The 23,890-nt window shown below is 35.6% G+C and overlaps 2 protein-coding genes across 4 annotated transcripts; one reads left to right on the top strand and one right to left on the bottom strand.

Moving 5' to 3' along the window:
• Positions 1-1,633: 1,633 nt before the first annotated feature.
• On the top strand, positions 1,634-7,522 carry LOC113345430 (phosphate transporter PHO1 homolog 1-like). The gene is made up of 11 exons (XM_026589202.1): positions 1,634-1,999; positions 2,187-2,478; positions 2,589-3,003; positions 3,107-3,155; positions 3,269-3,340; positions 4,954-5,083; positions 5,640-5,760; positions 5,900-6,149; positions 6,239-6,343; positions 6,430-7,043; positions 7,136-7,522. The coding sequence occupies exons 1-11, from the start codon at positions 1,793-1,795 to the stop codon at positions 7,224-7,226; spliced, it is 2,346 nt and encodes a 781-aa protein (XP_026444987.1). The 5' UTR covers positions 1,634-1,792; the 3' UTR covers positions 7,227-7,522.
• Positions 7,523-9,414: 1,892 nt separating this feature from the next.
• LOC113345574 (tubulin-folding cofactor B-like) lies at positions 9,415-16,841 on the bottom strand. 3 transcript variants are annotated; one of them, XR_003358197.1, is made up of 10 exons: positions 16,569-16,840; positions 15,909-16,012; positions 15,191-15,342; positions 14,312-14,430; positions 13,749-13,810; positions 13,161-13,202; positions 11,532-11,653; positions 11,087-11,220; positions 10,405-10,474; positions 9,415-9,722 (listed from the first exon to the last, which is right to left on the bottom strand). XR_003358197.1 is itself a non-coding variant. In XM_026589339.1 (9 exons), exons 2-9 carry the CDS (start codon positions 16,008-16,010, stop codon positions 9,675-9,677), a joined length of 729 nt encoding a protein of 242 aa, XP_026445124.1. In that variant the 5' UTR covers positions 16,011-16,012; positions 16,569-16,830; the 3' UTR covers positions 9,415-9,674. The 3 variants fall into 3 exon arrangements, 1 of the variants encoding a protein (XP_026445124.1); XM_026589339.1 differs by lacking the exon at positions 11,532-11,653 and having other exon boundaries at positions 16,569-16,830; XR_003358198.1 differs by lacking the exon at positions 9,415-9,722 and having other exon boundaries at positions 10,459-10,474; positions 11,554-11,653; positions 16,569-16,841.
• Positions 16,842-23,890: the final 7,049 nt, after the last annotated feature.

Here is a 23,890-nt window from a genome sequence, read left to right as displayed (position 1 = left end):
CCCGCCTGGAATTGGTTTTTACTGATTGACAACGTTCCTGGAGTTTGTAATTGTGGATGGAAGAATAAATGAACAAAAACATAAACAAGTGAAAAGAAAATTGATCCCAAAAAGCAAAGTGATACGCATTAAACAATTTGAATTCGTCTAGTTAATTGGCTTAGATTGCATACACAAAGTTTGGCCTCAACTATTGAAATTAATTATTACTAACTCAAATATTTGGCTGTGATTAATTCCAAACCCACAAATAACCTTTATGTTCATAAGAGAATAATACAACTAGAAAAAAAATAATAATGTAGGCTTTTACTTTTATGGATGAAAGTATGGCCTAAGAAAAAGATATGGTTATAAAGGGTTCCAACCTTTAGTAGGAACTAGGAAGGTTCGCAGTTTGCCTCACTTGTGTTTAACTTCCCTAAGCAGATCCAACCAGCTGGATCAACCTCACTGCCTATCGAACCGCCATTTTCGGATGTATCTATAGAGGAGATTATGAGGAATTCAATCCATCTTAGTGAGAGTCAGATCCCCTCAGGAAGAGTGTGGTATGAAGACTCTAGATTAACTATTGAAGTTAATTCACAACCAAATAAATCCCAAACATAAACTACCACAATTTTAATGTTTAGAGAAGAATAATACTACTATAAAAAAAATAAAGTAAGTTTTCCTTTTTCTTTTTCTATCTATGAAGGAGATTAAAGAAAACATGGAATCCAACCTCGTTGTGTCTAATTTAGCTAAACTGGTCCAACCAGTTGGACTAACCTCATTGTTGATCGAACCGCCAACACAATAATAAAGGTCAATCTAGGATGTATCTACGTAGGAGATTGGAGAAAACGAGGAATTCAATCCTTCTTCCTATGACTCGGATCACCTTTCCTCTCACCCGAACCCTGGAGAAAATACTAAAATATTAGATGTTCCCCGCTGTTAACTCCTGATGCTTTCTCCTGTAACGTATCATTTCCTTACTGGTCCATGTCAATAGCCATGAATCTACCGCTGCCCAAAAAGGTTCAAGGCTTCCCAAATCTAAGGTATTAGACGGAGCCAAATCACGGGGGAACAGACTTTTAAATACCCCACAAAAGTAAGTAAATATATCGGAAACATGTAAAATGCAGCTAATCAGGTTGTGAAATAAGCTATGGAAAGAAAGGGTGGGTACTACCACCATACTATACAGTGGAACCCATGCAAAGAAAAACATATGGGGAGAAAGCATGGTCTGATTCGTCTGAAGTTCCGAACTATGAATGAAAGTATGGTTTGAAGACTCTAAATTAATTAATTAATGAAGTTAATTCCTAACCAGATATTTGGTTGTGATTAATCCCAAAAATAAACTACCAAAAAGTTAATGTTTAGAGAATAAAACTACTAGAAAAAGATTAGTAGGCTTTTTCATTTATGGATGATATCTACGAAAGTGTTGAAGAAAAAGATATGGGTAGAGAAGGAAAGATTACGGATGGCAGTAGGCACACAAATTGCAAGTCCTACTCAGACACCACTAGAAAAGAGTATAAGTGAAAGCAGGATGGATATTATTAGTTTTTTTCTGATCTGGAATTGCAAGTGTAAAGGATATTTTCTATTATGCCGTGTCAAGCATCATATACCTGCAACTGTGGACATGATTCCCCTTTGCCCCTCCCATAAATAACATACTCATGGAATTCAATCAAAAACACCTTCCACATTTGAACTCTTGCTTAGTTCCACACTCAAAATCTATAGTTGAAGACATTATTCAAAAGAGTGTTTTAGAGTGAAAAAAATGGTGAAGTTCTCTAAGCAGTTTGAAGGTCAGCTCATACCTGAATGGAAAGAAGCATTTGTGGATTACACTTTCCTTAAGAAAGATCTCAAAAAAATTCATCTTAACAACGATAATACAAATAAAAATCAAAAGAATTCTTTCTTTTCTCCTTTTAAGAAGCTCTCTTTATTTGGTCATCAACATAGAGAACATGGAGTCATACAAGTATATAACCCTCCCTAGCTTTATCTAAATTCATCTTATAACTATTTGGGACGGTTGATGGACCGTCACTAATAGCTTTTCTAGACTTTTGAGACACTTATAAACGTCCCAAGAGGCCTTCTGTTTTATACTGCAGCCTTTTGTACTGTTGAACTTATTGTGACATTTTCTTTTTCGATTTATCAAGGTTCATAAGAGGCTGGCTTCTTCTGCGAGTAAGGGAGACCTATACGAAACCGAACTGCTTGAACAATTTTCGGATACTGATGCAGCTAAGGAGTTTTTCTCACGCTTAGATCATCAACTTAACAAAGTTAATCAGTTCTATAAAGCAAAGGAGAAAGAGTTTATGGAAAGAGGTGGTTCGTTGGAAAAACAGATGGAGATTCTTGTTGATCTTAAGCAAAAACTTAAACAGCAACGAGGACAACCCGGTTTTTCTCAGGACATTAAAGAGGATGCTTCCCTCTCCTGCTGTGGTAATAATTATTTACTTTCTGAGTCTCATAGTACATACATTGTACTTCATCAACTTATCGACGAATTTCATTCGCCTCGATTAAACGTTTTATTTTTTCATTGATGATAGATGAAGATTCTATACGGGGAACACTAGACCAAGTTGAGGTCCAAGATGCTGCAAGTGATCCGGAGAGAAAAGAAGAGCAGCTAACAGAGTCACCAGCAAAATCAGGCGAAATTGCTACACCAATGAAGATCAAAAGAGAAGACAGTAAGTCAAGCAGGTCGCTTTCAGGACGTCATGTGGTTAATTGCCAGGGAAGAAATGTACGGATTAACATTCCTCTGACAACACCTACTCGGACTCTATCAGCAATTGGTGATTTGGTATGGGAAGATTTGGTTGTACCCTCCAAGAAATGCAGCCCTGCACGAAGTAAGCAGGTACAAGTGAACAAGACCAAAGTTCACCATGCAGAGAAAATGATCAGAGGTGCTTTCGTTGAGCTTTATAAAGGCCTGGGTTACCTCAAAACTTATAGGTATTTACGACTGAACACTGAATCCTGAACCCTCAAAATTCACTGGGCACTAGCATAATATGTTAGCCAAAGATACTTATATTTTGGTAATCTGTCGTTTCAGGAACTTAAACATGCTCGCTTTTGTAAAGATACTGAAGAAATTTGACAAAGTAAGTAATGGGTATCCCTGAAATTTCCATTACTCATTGAACACTTTTTTTAAGCGTATACAGTGTGCTTAGTATGATAAAATTACTGAGATTTCTTTATTTGTTGTTTTCAGGTGACAGAAAAACAAGCTCTAACAATTTATCTTAAAGTTGTAGAGAATTCGTATTTTAATACCTCAGATAAGGTAAATGACTCATCAAAAACCGAATATTTCTTCTTGTAAGCTTTCTTTTGATCAATATATTTCTTCTTTATCTTTTTTTGGAGAATATTTTATTCATTAGAGAGTGTTGAGCTAGCACTAAAAGAAACAACACACAGCTATTTTCAAACTGGACAACACAAAACGAGTAAAGGGGAGTGTAAAATATGGAACAAAAAAACATTTCCCCTACTACATGTTTGAAGCTAGTTACTATTTAAAAACCTCCCAACCGTGCATGAAATCCACAAACTTAAAATGCTTAAAGGATTTATGAACTCTCGCCAACTGAATAAGGAAGCCTTCACTTGAATAATAACCCTTTCTACTGTTTTTCCTTGTTGCGGAAAACTCTATCGTTCCTTTCCTCCCAGATTTGCTGCCATATGGCGAAGGGCAAACAGAATTTAAGAAATTCTCTTGGTTCGGTCCTGAATTTCAACTGCCAAGACACAACGAAATCCATACATGAATCTTGCGGCCTCCATCTAATTTCCAACAAGTTTAAGAAATGATCCCACACTTTCTTTGCAAACTCACATTGAATAAAGATGTGTGGAATTGATTCGTGTTCTTGATGACACAGACAACAGTTAATGTTTGTGATTGCCATCCCTCTTCGACGTAAACGATCAATAGTTGGTAATCCATTCATTGTTGCAGCCCAAACTAGAAATGACACTTTCGTTGGGATGGCTGAATTTCAAATGTAATTTGATGGTATTTTGCGTTGTCTTGCTTGAGCTTGTCCTCGTAACTGTTGTTGTACATCAATCATTTCGTAACAAGAAGAAACTGAGAATTCTCCATTTTTACCCGGAGTCCATGACCTTGTATCTTCTTCTGTTCCTAAATTGCTAGGATCCCCAATAGTTTCAATGAGCGCAGCAAAATCACTTATATTTTCTTCTCTGAAACCCGATTTAAGCCTAAATCTCATGATGGAGTTTGCAACTCATTTTTGTTCACCATTCTGTGTATCACTTTTCCTTTCTTGCTCGACTTTCTCCAAATTTTAGGATAGAGCTCCTTCAAGGGTTGTGCTGTTTTCCAACTATCTTCCCAAAAAAGAACAACATTCTTACCACTCGATACAATTTGCTTAGTCCTACTTTTCAAAAATTTTAATTGCTTAAGAATTTTTTCCATAACCCACACCCTTGAGTCTGGTTTGTTTGTGGAGCAGTCCATGCCTCTTCATCACCTCCGCACTTCTTTATCGATAAAAACAAAAACAAAGTAAATGTCTAGTTCATGATTTCATATATTGGACTATAGGAGGTACGAAATAATCGAATCTTATAATCTTTAGTATCCCCTCCGCATCTTGTCCCCCATGTTAGTCACCATCAAATGAGACGAATCTTGAACTTAGATATCCATGTCTGCCTATACCAATTTAAGCAAGAAAATAGAAATGAGAGTCTGGTTGTGTACGCACTCTCTAACGAGTGTGTACGTGACATTTCAATCACTATCCTTGAATTTAATTTTTACTGTGTTCAATCAAATAAGAGTCTGGTTCTGTACGCATTCTCCAACGAGTGTGTACATGACATTTTAATAATTTTTTTACTGTGTTTCAACAATGACAGGTAGTTAAGTTGGCAGATGAAGTTGAAGAGCTTTTTGTAAAACATTTCACCGAAGATGATCGAAGAAAGGCTATGAAATACCTAAAACCTCGTCATCGAAAAGAATCCCATACCGTGACTTTCTTCATTGGTACGTGACCATCTTTAATTTGCCTAGTAATTCCTACTAAGTTTCTTACTTGATTTTTGCCGTGCAAACTTGGCTTTATTTCTTATTGGTTAACTTTAGATTTAATAATTGATAGGATATATCTAATTCAAAGTCATAGTCTCATCATTATAGTTTTTTCTTCTAAAGACACTCCAATCTCGTTGCTTTTAAGTGGAAATCATACGTGAAAGACATAATAATATTGTTTATAGGGAGCATATATTATAGGCCATTGCCTAAAAAAGTAGTTTCCAGTCTTAGTGGAGTATAAAGGTTGTGTTCCTTAGTTTCTCACTTTAATTAAACATACAAATCCCATTAGGCCATACACTGTACAGAAGTTACCTTTTCAATGAAGGGAGGGACAACATTTTTTTACTTAGGCATTCAGAGACAATAATAGCTGCATTGATGCATGTTTGACAACCAGAATGTAGATAATTTTCAGAAATCACAAGCAAAAATAAAAAAATTAATGTGTTTCGTACAAAAAAAAAAGATAACTTTTGTAACTTTTTCTATTTTCAATAATCAGGGCTCTTCACCGGATGCTTCATTTCACTATTTGCCGGATACATCATCATGGCACATATTGCTGGAATGTATACTCGACGTTCAGACACTGTTTACATGGAAACGGTCTATCCGGTTCTAAGGTAATAATCACGCATTACCTAAAAAGTGAAAGTACCATTTTTCTTAAAACGGAGGGAGTATCCGTTAATACCAGATGGTATTCGGTTATTTATACTTTATAATGTTGTGATTGTAACATTTGAGCAATGTTGCTTGCAGTATGTTCAGCCTGTTGTTTCTACACTTCTTTCTGTATGGGTGCAACATCTTTATGTGGAGAAAAACGCGGATAAACTACAGCTTCATCTTCGAATTAGCTGCAACCAAGGATCTTAAGTACCGAGATGTGTTTTTGATCTGTACCACATCAATGACTGCAGTTGTAGGGATTATGTTCGTTCATCTATCCCTTATAGCAAAGGGGTATTCATCAAGTGTCATTCGCGCAATTCCAGGAGTTCTTGTCCTGGTAGATATACATATACCTTGTTTTTGATAACTGTTAAGCTGACATTAAGCAAACTGCTAATTTCCCAAAATAAATTGATTTGTATGCAGCTCTTCTTACTGTTGCTAATGTGCCCATTCAACATTGTATACCGATCAAGTCGTGTTCGTTTCCTTAGAGTGATACGAAATATAGTATTGACTCCTCTTTACAAGGTATGCACAATCCTAGAACGGACTAACTTTGTGTACTAACATTTATGGTTTTTCTAAAAAACTTACTTTGCCCCGGCCCTGCGCAGGTGGTCATGCTAGATTTCTTCATGGCTGATCAACTTTGTAGTCAAGTGCCAACACTTCGGAACTTGGAGTATGTAGCCTGTTACTACATAACTGGGAGCTATCAAACTCAAGATTACGGCTTCTGCATGCGAACCAAAAATTACCAAGATCTCGCTTACGCCGTGTCATTTCTCCCTTACTATTGGAGAGCAATGCAGTGTGCTAGGAGATGGTTCGACGAGGGAGACACTGGTCATTTGATCAACTTAGGGAAATATGTCTCAGCTATGCTAGCTGCCGGTGCTAAAGTCGCGTACGAGAAAGAGAAAAGCATGGGATGGTTGGCCTTAGTTGTTGTCATGTCCAGTGCAGCAACTGTATATCAGTTGTACTGGGATTTCGTCAAGGACTGGGGTTTACTTCAGTTTGGCTCCAAAAATCCTTGGCTAAGAAATGAACTAATGCTTCGACGGAAATCCATTTACTACTTCTCCATGGTTCTGAATCTTGTTCTTAGACTGGCCTGGCTACAAACTGTTCTTCATTCAAACTTCGGAGGCCTCGACGTCAGAGTAATGAGTTTCTTTTTAGCTGCACTTGAAGTCATTCGACGTGGTCAATGGAACTTTTACAGGTAAATTTTCACTTCATTTTTCATGATAAGAATAGAATTTATACGTCCTTACCTAGTCGGAATATGAACAAAAATTATTGGGTTTTTCGCAGATTGGAGAATGAGCATCTGAATAATGCTGGGAAGTTTAGAGCTGTCAAATCTGTACCACTACCTTTCCATGAAGTGGATGATCAGGATTGATATTGACAAACAATCCTGCATTTTACTATCCGAATAGTCTGATAACCTGATCATGAGAATCGTCGTATATTAATTAGGAATCGAACAAATTTTCGCCTCCATAATTCAAGTTGACATAACCAAAAAAAGAAAAAAGTCTTCAATTTGACCATGTTATTAGTGTCGATCGTTGTTGTTGTTGATGATGCAGTTACTTACAGGTATCTTCAGGGATAGATTGATAGTGTACATGTATACCAAAAAGAAATCCTTCACTGAAGGGAAAATTAACATTAATAAAATAAAACCTTAATACACTGTTGATGGCTTCATGTTCTGCTCCCTATGTTGTGTTAGGCGCTAGGCAAGCCGCACCCTAGGCGTCCATAGAAATTTTTAAGAAAAAAAAAAACTGTACACATCTTGGAGCCTAGGCGCGCCCCTTGGGCGACTCGTGCGCCTAGGGGGCCTTTCACAACATAGTCTGCTCCTCGTATACTAGTTGTTTCCTTTTTTATTTAAGTTCATATTTCCTTATTTAACTACAACTCTAAGTCTCTAACCTATAAAAACTCACCTGTAAAGCCAAGTTTATTATCAGATGATCAATCTCCCGATTTGTAGTATTAATATCTTGTCAACCCTTTCTCCAGTCTCCTCTGTCTTCTTAAAAGCCTACAAGGTTACTGGTCGTAAGGTTACCAGTCGTAATGGCGATTTCTACACTGCTTAAAGCTGTTACTCGTCGTGCTATGGAGTTCTGTTTCTTCTTATAAACCTGTGTTTAAGGATGTTAACAGCTGCTCATGGACTAGTTCACTATTGAGCAAAACGTTCACAAGTTTGGGTAGTAGAGCAGCATACTGCTCAAAACAAGATGCCAGCTATCTAGTTGGGCAGAACCAAACCAGAAAACTTCCAGATCAATCCAACCTGCTAACAAAGGTAGTTTTTAACTATGTACGCCCGATTGACGACAAGTATCAAGAAGACAATGGCAGGCAGTTGAAGCCTATAAGAAAGGTACTTGAGATTCCCAGAGGGAATACATTCTTTGAATGCAGATACGAAGACGACGTGAGCTATTGCAACTTGGACGATTTTGCTACGGAATCAACCAGCGGACGAAGAGTATCAGAAATGTATTTTGTAGACGCTTCAATATTCAAAGAACGTATAAGAAGTATAATAGACCGTGCAGCTGATGCTCTAAATGTAGACTGCATGCCTGACCATATTAAGAAAACTGGAGACTTCCTTTCGTAATGGCACAGGATGCACACTCATAATCGATCTTGATGAATTATTTAAAGTACGTATTTGGGAAAAAATAACAAATTGCGATAAGCAAGTGCCGGAAATTATTGTGTGCGAGTTAAAGAGAAATGGATTTGACTTCACAGAAGATCCGGTGGCACTACGGAAAATTAATGAGGCAGTTGAGAGGGCAATGACGCGAATGACAAATGCGATCAAGCTTAATCTGCCAGTTCCTGCAGGTGAACCTGATATGAGTACAACTATCAGTTGGGGCAAATGTGATGGTCTACCTATATTGAAAACTACCAGTGTGGAGCCAGGTACAGTAACCGCTTATGGTGATCTTTCTTGGGTGTTCTTGTTTTCAGGGACGGGCCCAGGATTATTTGTTGGGTAGGGCTAGTTCATAGGGTAAGGCAATCACTAAGCGGCCAACGGCCGCGACAAATTTTTAGAGGGTTAGAAATAATTTTAAACGTACAAACTAATGGAGAAAATATTGCATATGAGAGAATAAGGGAACAAACGAAGACTTTCTACTGCATGTGAAGCAAAGAAAACAACAAAAACATAGACTACGACCAAAATTATAGCAAGTTGTTATGATTTTACAACTAATTCTGGACAGTTGTCGAACTACGTGTGGGCTAAACCAAAAACTTATGAGATTACTCATACATAAATTTATTTTTCTACACATTTGACCCGGGCTATAGCTCCCTTTAGCCCCTTCATGGGTCCGTCAGTGCTTGTTTTGAATACAGGAAATGGATCAGTTAGCTGGGAAGAAATAAACTACGACATGCTTACAAATGTACTAGCTTGTTATTACTGTTTCTGTTTATTAGCATTGACTTTTATAACTATGTTTTAATGGAAAAAAATGAGTACATGTTTTTTGAAAGGAAAAAAAACTACGAAGCTATTCACCTATATGAAATCTAGCATATGAGAGATCAAGTACTATACTTCTATTTGTCTTCTAATACGTTTCCACTTCCAATTAAGATGGGTGATGAACTCAAAGATAGTAACGAAAACTAGATGAAATTTCTAGTACCCATGGTAGTTTCAGCTGCAAACAGCTATTTTGATAATAACACAGTAAAGGTTACAGCCTAACTTACAGACAATCATATAAACGTTGATAGGCAGAGAGAATTCCAAACCAGTACACATTAGAACCTTTCGATTCTTCTAACAGCAGGTTCATATTTCATCTTCTTCAAATGGATCTTTCTCTGGATAGTCACCAACCTAAAACGCCAAGAAAATTCACCATCAGAGTCAGAGAACCATGAACAATAAGTCCCTTTTCAAGAGATTAATTATCAGACGTGCTTGTGTAAGACTGTAAGTATCCATGGATGCATTTACTGCCCGGTGATATTTGCATGAACACACGTGTTAAAATGCCTTATTCGTGTGGGGATTTATGTTAAATATCGCTTGTCCCTTCGTCGAGCCTTTAAGCCCTAAGCCAAGGAGTATCAATGACACTTACAGAACTGGTGTATTCACAGACCCTTTTTCCTTTATTACTGCGTAACCTACAAATAGCTATCAACTTAACATTGCTTCCCCCAAAAGAGTAAGGTCTTTGCTACCTTTGCATCTAATGAGTACGGCTACACTAGACTGCAATATATTACCTCCGTTTCTGGAAAAGAGGTACTATCACTTTTTCATAATAGCCTAAAAATAGGCCGATTTGAAAAAGTGATAGTAACTTTTTTCCGGAAACGGAGGGAGTATATAGTGTCGCGAGTAAGGTCTTTGCTATCTTTGCGTCTAATGAGTATGGCTAGCATATGCTAGACTACAATATATATATATATATATATGTAGTGTCGCAGCAGTATGTGGAGTTATGCTACTCAATTAGTATCTCAGAAAATCTTTTAACATTAATGACTAATGAGTATCTGAATATACAGACCTTTACTTTTTCAGGTCTGACCATTGCACCATGAAGTGAGGGGCACGTGAAGTACCGCTTTCCTCGCACCCTATAATAATAATCAAACACAATTTTAAATTGACAAGCTAGCAAAATTGTCATTCAAGATCAAGTGTTCAAACTCAACATTCATCATCGAGAAAAGGTTTATAAAAGAGGAAATATCTTGCTCCCTAAAACAAGAAAAACAAACTAGAAGCCTAATCTTGTCGTTGTTATTGCACCGTTCATGAATTCTGCAAAGATGCCACAACCTAATGCACCTTTAGGGGTAGTCGAAGAACATATAAAGAAGTCCGGGCCATAGTATTCAGGATGAAAGGCTGACTAACCCAGTGAATGCTAGTTTCTCAGAGTAAAGATTGCTTGACAACCTTCTATACAGACACCAGAATATGCGTTTAAACTTTAAATGATATAAATAAGTTATCAATGAATATATAATATTTGAAACATACACCAAACTTGACTATCATGGTACACTCCAGCCATTACATCAATAGCTATGTGTTATCTAAATTATAATGTGATACCCAAATTTTCCCCCGAAGGCCAATGGAATACCCATATACGATATAGCAACTGCACGATATAGAACTTAAAAAGAACAAGTAATTATTGAAAATAAAAATAAAAACATGGAGTTCAGAATCTTGCATACATTCCATCATGTTTTCCCAGCGGCTCATCATATTGAACTCCAATCCAGAAACCAGGTGCAATATTTTCAGCTCTACCTACAAATTTAACAACCCCTCTTTTTTCTCCTGGTTCAACTTCACACCTATCTCCAACCTGTATGAAGAAAATAGTTGTTTTAGCAACGGCAGAACAGAAAAACGAGTACCGGTACTTCAAATATCAAGACCTTAGACGGCTGAATATCTATAAAGAATCAAAGGTGCCAAAGCTCCAGAACTTATTTTTCACCTGATGTATAATCATTTATTTTAGTATTGTTAAAATCCATTTGACTGACAAAGCTTAAAGTTGCAGCAAGGCCAGTTTGTCTAATTTCCAATATTACGATACTTATACTAACTGTTCAAAAAGGCTCCATGACACATTACAGCCTTCTCCAAGATATGCCACTTTTTTTTACTTACAAGAAAGAAGAGTGGTCCTTACTCGTTAGCATCCTCCACTTAAACCAACATGCAACAGAACTCTTACAGCTTTGAAAAGTGTTGGGCCATTTAATCATCATCAATATAACCAAAGTAACTTTCTGTACTGCACCAATCAGAACACAGCCACATACAGGAGAAAACTTAAATTAACTATTCCGGCATACAGTTAAATAACAATATAAATCTTTTGGTGATTCCTCTCTGCTATGTCCAAGACAATGTTTTTTCTTCCCCCATGAACTTCCAAATTACAAATTTCTCTCTCATTAGACCAACACATTCAAACTAGTGTTTAAGGCTTCCAGTCCCACTATTGTCCACTATTACACAACAGTATACATGCAAATATATAACAGTGCGAGTCTTTTTGTGCTTCCTCTCCCTGTGCCCAAGGCCCTAGATTTTCCGTTCCAATGAAACTTCCAGAGCTACCAACTTCTCTCTCACTAGACCAGCAATTTCAGAACTTTGTCGTTAAAGGCCCCTAATCAAACTACTGTCTGACGTTACCATCTGAAAATTGTTATAGCAACTAAATATAGCTTAAAAATATATCTAAAGCATGTCAGACATGATACCTTAATGGTGAATACCAAAAATGCCGCGCTATAATTGGCTTTAGCTATGGATTTTGGGCAAACACCACACCGGTAAACATTAGGGATTGAAAGTTGATCTATTGAAGTTTTTGATAAAAAAAAAAATTATCTATCAAGCTCAGTTTTGCCAGAAAAAAAACACCACACAGGCTAAGCTATACCCATGTTGCCAGGCTCACTGCTCACCTAATAAGTGAGCCTAGCTATATGCCAAATATGGCCCCTTCCATTGTGGGGTAAATATAAAAGCCAAACCTGGCATTTTTACCCAACATTAGAGCATCCACAATGTCGTGTAGAAAAGCCAAATTTAGCATTTTTTTACTCGCAATTGAAGAAGCTATATTTTACTCCCTCTGTCCCTAAATAAATGACCTAGTTCAAGTTTGCACTATTTTTAAGGCAAGGAGGAGAGGGGAGTATTTTTGAAATAGTGCAAACTTGAACAAGGTCATCTATTTAGGGACGGAAGGAGTAGCATATAAGAACATGGGTATAGTCTAAAGCTGAGAATGGCAGAATGATTTAAATAGAAAAAAAATGCAAGGGGCTCTCTTTAAACCCCGCCCGACTACAATACAAATGCTAACCAGTGTGGTTGACGCCCAAAAGCCATAGCTAAAGCCAATTACAGCTTGGCTTTTTTGGCATCTACCACTGTGGATGCTCTTACAAGATCAATGCTGCTCGACTTATTAGGAAAAAAATACAAATTGTTAATTACTTTTAACCTTGGCATACAACATTGTCGGTCTTCCAAACATCTCTCCAAGGAAACCACATGTTACATCTCTTCTAAATCCTAAATATTTATAATAACAAAACTTAAGTTTAGATTATTCATGCTTATTTGTGTTACATCTCTTCTAAATCCTAAATATTTATAATAACAAAACTTAAGTTTAGATTATTCATGCTTATTTGGTACTGATAAGATGCTAAGCATTCCAAAAACTAACATAACTGGGGAAGCAAACTGAAACCAAGACAAGCTTTTTATACTAACCTTGATGTTTGCACAGAGATCTTCCATGTAGTTATCTGTAATCTGTATAAGAAAAACAAATAGTCGATTGATTTGAGGTACAAGTATGGAATTTCAGTAGCTCTGATTTCATATTAACTTAAGAAAATGAACCCTGAACCTAAAGAAAATGAATCCCTTCACCCTTGTTTCACAGTTTCTAATTAGCATCTGAACGCATAATTATTGTATGATTTTCAGAATGCCTTTTGTTTGTATCAAAAGATTGACCAAACTTATTTGTTTTATAACGGCTAACATTTTGTATAGTCCTACCAAGTGCTTGTGAAATGCAAGTGTACCTGAGAGAACCTACTCATTCATCCAAGTGCATATAACACACGTAGCAAGTCTAGTCCGACTAAAAGCATCAATCAAGAAATAAGAAAGCCCTACTAGCTACTTGATATGGCAAAACAAATAAAAGTAGAAGTTTTGAGAATATAACGTCTTGCTAGCTACTTAATAAGCGTTTTATCAGCAACACTCTGTTATTTTACACAGTAACAGTTATCAAGAATAAAACAGCATTTACTTGGTGTATGATAACAATAAAAGATAGCAGCTTACTTTATTTTCAACAACTGATGGGTTCTGAGAAGCGAATTTTTCCTTATATTTTCTAAAAGTACCTGAACCATCCAGATTGAACTTGTGAGCTAAAAAAGGGACTACACATGCGAGTCAAAGAGAACGACATAATCATGTAATGGCATAAAGGAAACTCAAGAAGAATTCTTGAGATAACTCAAAAATGAAAACGGAAATGAAATTGCAAATGCTACTAACCAGAGTATATTGGGCAACCCTGATACTTAATAAATGGATTATGCACAGTATATAGTATCTTTTCCATATCAGGAAACTTTCAATAAACTAACGTAATGTTGGAACATTGGGTTAAAGCACTCATGTTCAGAATCTATATGCTCCATTAGAACATAAACAATTCAGCTTACAAAGAAAAATGGGATTTAGTATTTGGTTGACTATCAAGGAGGTCACTAACACAATCTACAATATACTACCAACCTTTATTGAACCATCACTTTAGTGTGTAATAAAACTGCCCGCCACATGTAACATTGGAAAACACAAAAAACTATGCCAATTGCAAAGATAAGGGGACTTGCCACCAAGTTTATCATAGGCTTCCTCAGAAATGGAGTACTTCTCCACCAGTGAAGTATCTTCCAGCCAGCCACCAGCTGTAACCGATGAGGGATCCAGGTCTAATATATTCAATCGATACCTTACACACATTAGAATAGAGTTAATCAGACACAGACTACAAAAACCCAAGAAAATATTTTTTTTACAAGAATTTCAAAAGAAAAAGCAATTTACGCTATCTAAAAGTTTTAATTTACACTATATGTTGCATAGAGGCTCAAAAATAAATCATTCTGTTTGGTCAATTACTATTTTCTTGTATCACATATGAGAATGATGTGTTCCATCTCAGCAGTTAGTCCAGACTCTTCTTACCTGTCAGCTTTGGTATAAACACAAATGAGTGCTTCAAATTACTGTATCAAGTTTTATTCTCAAACTCCGATTCCAAGGTACAAAAATGAGGCAACTTGATATAGGTAGATAAGCCAAAACTAAATTTCATGTTTTTCACTCTTCGATTGGGTTTCATTTGGACAGAAGAATACTTGAAAGCAACCCAATGTTTACTATTCAACTTCTATATTTGAAAAAGGGAAACGAAATATTTGAGATACGAATGGAAGACCACCATGATTTAAAAAGGGAACATAAAATCAGAAGTCTAAGGAAAATAATACAGCACAAACAAATTCTAGGTTCAAAATTTGAACACAGACAACATATTATAAGTAAGAAGAAACTATAAAAACTTCAACGTCTTTAACCACAATAATGTAGCTCCACCATATTCGTTTTCACATCAAGCACAAAAATGTAGCTTTTACATTTTGCAAGTGATGAACATTGGAAGAAGAAAAGAATGTGCGATGGCGAAAAAAAGAAGTAGACACACTCACCCATCATGTGGAGAGTAAAATCCGAAGGGTTTGGAATTGTCATTTAAGTCTGAAACTTTAGCACCTGTATCATCAAAAAGCTCAAGGGACATCGAATCAACAGAAGTACCAGATTTTTTCCAGAGCTTCTCTTTCACAGATTCCACAGTCATCTGAGAGCAATGAGAGTTTCACGTTAGCAACATTTATCAGAAAAGAATAGATGAAAATTCAACTGATGATTGCGTACTGAAGCTTTCTATGTGATTATTCACAGGCAACTACCTTAACTCATGCATCTTCCTATATCAAATACAGATATTCCAGAAGGACTACGGTACCAAAAAGAAATGAAAAAGATTTATTAACAAACTAAGAACCTGGATGTGTTCTATTAACAGTATAACAAAAATCTCCAACAATTCATTGTGGTTGATCTATCCTGCTTCATTGAGGTTAATCTTAGATCCAGTTCACAAATTTCAAAACATTCCAATGCGCAAATTAGCCCAAATGATATGGTGAACCAACTGTTAATCATAGGCGGAAATTCATACTGAATTTATGTGTGGATATTCATTTGACAATGGTGGTTGGTAGCACGGTTTACCTTATGGTGGCTCGACCTGGATTAATAAAATTACAATTCAAATAGAAGTATCACAACATAAGTGAATTAAACGAGATATATTCTAATCCTTGTGGAAATTGATAAAAATGGAATGATAAAATTAAATACCTGAAGAGAGAAGCGAACATCTGCAGAGAAGCTTTTAAGATTGGAGTGACTTACGCGGAGAAGAACCGAATCATCACTTGGAATTTGTAATAGATTCGCCATTACTAAAAAAAAAACAACAAGAACCGGTAATTAGTAAAACCCACCAATCCCACTAAGATGTGCACAAGAAGAAAACTAACATAGTAATTTGAGGAATGTAAAATTACTAATTCAAAAACCAGTGAGCTAGTAAATCATTCATAATGCTTCAATTTTTATCAGTAAATAATCAAAATCTCATCTGCAGACAAGTATCTAGGGTTTATAAATTTGGTTCATCTTAACTTGTTGTTGGCAGAGATTTGAATCATGGGTCCAGAACATTTGAATCAATTAGTGTCAAGAATATACTCATTTACATTGTATTTCCAGTTCGGTGTGGATTATCATGATCTGATTATAATTTTGTGTTGAATTTGGTAGTTTCAAAGTAACCCTAGTTTACTTCTAAACATGTTATTGAGAAGTTTTGTTCATTCTGTGTTGCCATTAGGTTGGAAACACCATGTCTTCTTTGCATTTGTCAGTATCCTGTAGCAAGTACACTCACCTCGTCTATGAAATTTAAGAGATAAAATACTAAATTCAATTAACTGATTGAAGCATGAGAGAACTAACCTGAAATATGACCAAGAAAAAAAAATGATCTACAAATTTGCTTTTTGAGACCAACAACACTAGAAGATGATGATTCCCTCGACCAAATCCACCTTCTTAATCAATTTATCATCCGAATATGCTTCTCATCTGATCCAATAATAATCTCACTGATTGGAGTAATTTATGTTGTGTTTATGAAGTTCTTCTTCAGAGAGAGTGGAAATTTAAGAAGAAGAAATGTTTGTTTCTACTAAAGTCTGAACTGTGAAGCCCTAGATTTGATTTTACCGAGGGTTTTTACAAGGGCACCCACCGGTGCTTCGTAGCAGGCTTTACTATGACTGGGCTTGTTTCTGTGCTCCGAAAGCGTCTATCGTGTGTCTTTAGACCGTGGGAATTGGTGCTAATGATTTTGCCTTGGAAAGCCGGGTTTTTTCCAAACTCAATGGGGCATTTGTCGGCACTAATTGATTAATCAAAAAATTGGTTAAAAAGATCAATATCAACATTTTCTGGGTGAAAACGACATTTAGATTTTGATACTGTTTAAATGGACAAAAATGTTAAAATAGTCAGGATGTAAACAGTTTCATCCTACCCATTTTCAAATACTTTTTCTTATTTTTAATTTACATCAGGATGCATCCAGTTTCATCCTTACTATTTTTTAAGTTTAAGTCAGGATGAATTCAGTTTCATCCTTGCTATTTTTTTAGTGTCCATTTAACCCATACTAATTTTTACTCGTCCATTTGAACCAAGTTTTAAAAATATTTGGATAAATGACCCATTTTCCGTTGATTAATATGGTTCAAAGATTCTTCACTACCAAGAAATCACAAAGAGTGAATAAAATAAATTTTACTCTTGTTCCAAAAGCCAAGCTTCCTCAAACACCTGGTAATTTCAGGCGTATTGCTTTGTGTAACACTACATATAAGCTTATTAAAAAAAATCTACCTACTAGAATGAAGAACTACATCAACAAAATAGTATCTCCCATGCAATCTGCTTATGTTTCAGGAAGACAGATTTCAGACTATATAACTCTTGCACAAGAGATCATTCATTATATGAAGAGAAAAAGAGGAAAGAATCGGTACATGGCATTGACAGAGTAGAATGGTGTGCCCTAGTCCATGAATGTATCAGTATTTCTGAAGTTAGTATTTAACTAAATGGTTCTTCTTGTACTTCTTTTAAACCAACTAGGCGTCTTAATCAAGGTGATCCACTTTCACCTTATCTATTTCTCCTCACTGTTGAGGTATTTTTTAGATCATTGGCCAAAGATGGAGATGACAAGAAGATTAAAGGCATAAGTATTGCAAGAAGAGCACCACCAGTGTCCCATTTACTGTTTGTTGATGACTGCTTAATATTCACCAAGGCAACTATACATAATGTCAACAACTTGCTGGGTGTTATTAAGGAGTTTAGTAATATTTCAGGCCAACAGATAAATTTTCAAAAATCCTCAGTTTATTTCTCTGGTAATCTCCATGATAGGCACTGCAAAATGCTCGCCAGAAGAATGAAAGTACAAAAAGTGGCTATGGATGAAAGATACTTGGGTATTCCTCTATTCCTTAACAGGAAAAAAAAAACTTCTTCCTTTTTAGTATATTATGAACAACATGAGACACAGATTACCCAGATGCAATCAAGCTGGAAGATCTATAATGGTCAAGACTCTACTAAATGTCATGCCTCTTCATCAAATGCGCACTTTCAGGATTCCAGATAAAAGTATCAAAGAGATGGATAAAAAAATCCAAAGACAGCTTTAGTGGGAAAAAGAAGAAAATAGTAGAGGAGTCTACCATAGTGCTTGGGCATTTGTTTTAATTAGAATATTGGGCGGTATTCGTCTTTTTCTTTTAAGTTTTTTTAATGATGCACTACTAGCTAAACAAGCCTGGAGATTATGTACAACCTCTTCACAACTCATGGCACATGCACCCATAGCAAGATATTTCCCTACCTCCACCCTTCTCCATGCTCTAGTAAAGAAGAATGCAACATGGGCCTGGAAAAGCTTATAGGTCGGTTGATTTCATTAAAAGATTCAGCTTTTGAAAGCTAGGAGATTGGAAAAGAATCAGTGTGTGGAAGGATAATTGGATTTTAGGGTTACAAGGTCCACCATTACCAATGAATACTAGTGCAGAAGGTTATTCAGACAATATGTTTTTCTCTGATTTAATAAATTAAGAAGAGAAATCCTGGAAATCTGATCTTGTGAATCTTCTCTTTACACCTGAAGATACCGCTAAAGTCTTGAATATCAGAATACCAAGAATGGAAAACGACACCCTTGTCTGGACATTGACACATAATGGGATGCTTTCAGTCTAGTCGGCGTTTAACAAGAAAATGGAGTTGAAGAATGGGATTCACACTAACAATCCTGATGAAGTCAGGATATGGAAGTCATTGTGGAATCTAAAGTTACCAGAGAAGATCAAATTATTCCTTTGAATGTATGACTAACTCTGTTCCTTATAATGGAAGAATTATGAGACATATTATAGGGGTTCGATCTGATTGTTCTATGTGTGATCACAATCCATAAACTTCAGAACATATACTAATGCACTGCAACTTTGCAAGAGCAGTATATACTTTTGTTCCTGGTATTCTACGATCTTTCTAGAACATTAATAATCTCAAGGAATGGGTACGAAGCTGGTTTGCAGTTCGAATTAATAATGAATCAATTGAAGATGATTAGATCATCCACATGGCATGTGCGGCTTGGGAAGTCTGGAAAGAGAGGTGTAACTATGTGTTTGAACATCACAAGGCTAATCCAGTGAACATCATCAGAAGGATACAAAGTTTAATGATTTCTATCTCATAGGTTGAAAGTAATAGGGTGCAGCAAAACAGAGTGTTTATAAACAGAAACCAAAAATGGACTCTGCCTCAAAATCCACTCATTAAATTAAAATGTGATGCCTCTTTTAAGTTGAACTATGTTCATTGTGGTATAGGACTAATACTTAGAAATTTTGCAGGAGATCATACAGGCTCGAGCTGCATTGCCACACATGATGTTCAAATGCTGAGGAAGGAGAATGCTTTGTTGTGCTAGATGGAGTACAATCATCTTTGGACAATAATATAAAGCATTTATTTATTGAAGTGGACTCAAGTAATGTTGCAAATGCAATAAATGAGAATAGTTATTGCCTCCCTTGGCAAAATCATATCATTATTAAAGACGTTTTGTTTTAAAGAAATTTTGAAAGTTGAGTATGCAAACATACCATATGAGAATGCAATGGACCAGCAGATGTGCTTGCTAAGCATGATAGGAATTTTGGTGTATTTGACACTTGGTATATTAATCCTCCAGACTTCTTAGCTGAAAAGTTTTGGAGGATTCCACTGATGTAAGTGCTACAATAATCTAATAAAACATCATCCTTCATATTAATTTCTTTATTATTATGACCAAGATAAACAACATAATGTAGTCTCGGATTGTACTTTTTTCACGTTATGTAGAAGTTTTGTACTTTTTATTCATATATCTAGAAGTTTTCAATGGCACATACTAGCATTTTAGTTAGAATCATATATCGGTGCTGCACCTATTAAGATTTTGAGGCTTCTTAGGATTCTGATATCCTTAAAGTGGCGAGAGGAGACTTGGTGTGTGTCAAAAGTCAAATTGACCCTTTAATTAGTCTTATTATATAAAATCAAAACCTAAAAACCAAAAATTAATTCATGCTAACCTCTTTCTCTTCTTCTTCTCAAAACAAACAAAAAAACAAAACCTATGATCAAATTTTTGTAATTTTTTTGATCAAATTTTCATCGATTCTCAAAAATGTTTATGAAGGTTGATTCTTAAGATGACAAGATCATGTTTTGGATTGAATCCACCATTAACTAGTTATGATTTTAATGTTTAAGGTGTTGAACCACAAATTGAAGATTCGGTAAATAAATCAGTCCAAACACTAGTAAATCCTCCAAAATGTTAAGAATCGAAAACCAACCATTGATTTTACCTTTAGATTGGTTTAATATGTAAAATTGATGAATTCAGAGTTTAGGAAATCTGCTTCTGGGTTGATTATGGTTAGGAGTTCTTGTTGACCTAGCCGTAAACGGTTAGTTACGGTTGAGCCTCTAAGAATCCCCAACCGTGTGTTGGGACTTTCCTAGCCGTTAGTTGTTCTGTATTTGTAGAAAACTAGAAATTTTCCTTGTGCTTCGGCTAGGAATTCCTCATCACGTAACTGTAATGTCCCGACAGTTTATTATTTTAACGGCTAGATCTTGCAGTTTTCTAGCCATGTACTTTTTTGGCGGTTGGGTCGTAAAGCACCTTCCAGCCCCCAAAGTTATTTACGACTAGCTATTGTATAGTTTGTTGACTATAACAATCTGAGTGAAAGTTAATTGTTTCTTTGTTCTTATATAATTTTTCCATTTTTAGGAACCGGCGAAAGGAAAAAGGCAACATATTTGATAGCATTTCATTGAAACGAAAAAAGACATACTTATAATTGTTCCAAATAAAAAATACATCGCTACGGGGCGGGGCGATGCCCCGCGCACACCATGTTAAAAAAAAATTGTATTGTCACGGGGAGGGGAGAAACCCAGCGCACACTAAATCGAAAATGCATCACCACGACACACCAAGTTAAAAGAAGAAAGATGCCCGGTGCGTGGCACGGGCACAAATCTAGTATATATAAAAGTGAAAAATACTATAACCCCCCTACTATATGGGTTCAATATATAGAAGCCCCACATAATGGATCCTTCATTCTCAACTCCATACTTTAGGAAAATGCTATTACTAGACCCAAAATATCAAATTTCTTCAGATCTGGCCCATAATTAATTATTACGAATTTTAATAATGACAACACTACCCTTTTGAATATATGCAAGAAGGAAATCATGAGAGCTTTTCATTTTCAGATTTTGTTTCTCTCTCCATCCTTCTTCAACTACTTTCAGAGATCTCAAAATCTAAATTACCAGCAACTGATTCAACAACACAAACCTAAATCGAGATCGACACGTAGCTAATCAATCGTCAAACAACGAATCCAGTGAAAAAAATCAAATTCTCACTAGATCTTCAATTTTAATGGAGTTTTTGTGCCTGTAATGGAGAATAATTGAGTAAATTCGTCATCAACGAAGAACTCTGAAGATTTAATCAGCATAGGCTAAATAAAAGATAAGTTTCTTTTGCTGTATCCTTTTCATTTTATTGATGATTTAGTTATGAAAATTTTTATTAAGATTTTGTAACCTAAAACTTCGATTTCAGTTCAGTTTTATTATCTGATTTATGATTAGCATTCAGATCTACTTTCTCCTTCTATTTCTCTTCATTTTGAGTTAGAAATTTCGAAAAAAAAAATTGAAAAAGAGTTTGCAAAACTTTTAGGGTTCTTCGTCGAGAATCCGTCGATCTATTCTATCATTTAGCTGATTGAAAATCATACTCCAGATTTGTAGCCCTCATGTGTGAATCTGTGTTACCCATTTAATATTTTAGTAATAGAAGTAGTTTATTTTTTTTCTACCTGATCTGATTTGTTGATTTTATAGATTTCTTTGTGTTGGATTTGAAAATAGGAGTCAATTGATGAAGATGTTGCTTCTGTTCGGTTAATTCAAGTTAATGCAAGTTGTAAGGACGAAGGTGAATTCATTTACTGTTGTGATAATACGCATATACTTATGTTGGATGAGTAGATATGAAATGTTTTTGATCATTAATTGTTGTTGTTCAATTTGTTTGAGCATATCTGAAGCTGTAACAATTCAAAACCAGATGAAATTGTGAATAAGAATCACAAATCAAAGAACTTTGTTATGTGATTATTATGCACAACATGTGTAACTTTCGTCTACACATCCAATTTGCATGTGTAACTTGCGTCTACGCATCCAATTTGCATGTGTAACTTGCGTCTACACATCCAATTAGCTTGTGTAAATTTTCTCTACATATCCAGATAGCTTGTATAACTTTCCTATACACATCAAATTATCATTATAAAGAAATATCCTCATAATAATTATTGAAAACCACATTCTAAATCTCAATTACAGGCCTCAGATAAGGTGAATGTGCATCCATTTTATGTTACTTGTTGGCTTACACTACTGGTTTTGTGTAGGGAAAAAGAATGCACAGAGTTTTGTGTTGTTTTGTGCAGAGCAGGGGAATGCAAAGATGTATGTCTTAAAGTTCATCCTTAAACAGACTCGAGTGTTGAAGTTTTATCAACAATCTTGCTCAAACAGATAAGATGATTTTTGTTTACTTAAAGTCAATCTAAACTTATATATCTCCTAAGATGGATACCCTAACTCTTAACATAGGAGGATTTGAAGTCAGTGGTAAGTAAGCTGATTCCTGCTTTCTTATATGACATAACTTGTTTTATTTTCAGCATTTTTTATGAATATGTGTATTCTGTGTACACATATACAGTAATATGACATGTTATATGTTGTTTCATTAATGTGTATGGGTAATTTGAAACTTAGAAACTACTCTGCAAGGGTATGAATCTTGGAATTTTGATGTTGTGTTGGTAAAATTATTAAGATGAAAGATATTCTCTGGTTCATAAGAGGCGGTGGTCCTAATGGTGGTATTGTAGTTGGAGGTAGTGTGAGTGGTGGAGGATTACATAGAGGAGTCAGATTAGTTAGGTGGTAGTGGTGGAATTGCCGAGTATTGTATCTACTCTATTGAGTCTGTAACTTTGTATAACATTTAGTAACATATATGGGAGTGTAGGCGAGGATATTAGTCAAATTAAGCATCTGTAACTTTCAGTTATATTAGGAAAATTCATGTGTAACTCTTAGTTACACTAGGAAGGTGCTGATGATTTTGCTAGATTTAGTGTGAAATCTAATGAGATTGTGGTTGAAAAGGAATAAACCATAACCATCATCTATATTACTCATCTATTTGTTAAGAATTCCATATACTTTGACTGAATTGATCAATTTTGTGTATTTTACTTCTGATTTTATGTAATTTGTTGTAGCTCTGTCAATGAAATCGAATTTGTAACACTAGTATTGTTTATTGGAAATTAGTGGTCATGATGGTTGGTTGTGGAACTGAAATTGCAAGTTGATTTTTGAATTAAATTTCTGGAGCTGAAACAAGGAGGTGTGATGTTGTTGATGAAATTTGCAGAAGAAATGAGTTGAGATGCGGTGGTGACTGAGATGTAAATGCATGTTAGGATTGGATATTTATGGCTATGTTAGTGTGAATTATAGATGAAGATGGAAATTGATTTGATAATGATTAAATCTCAAGGAATTTT

The sequence above is a fragment of the Papaver somniferum genome, unplaced genomic scaffold (genome assembly GCF_003573695.1).
Source record: "Papaver somniferum cultivar HN1 unplaced genomic scaffold, ASM357369v1 unplaced-scaffold_81, whole genome shotgun sequence".
NCBI lineage: Eukaryota > Viridiplantae > Streptophyta > Magnoliopsida > Ranunculales > Papaveraceae > Papaver > Papaver somniferum.
The sequence above is the reverse complement of the archived record's forward strand: the minus strand, read 5'-3'. Positions and strand labels throughout refer to the sequence as shown.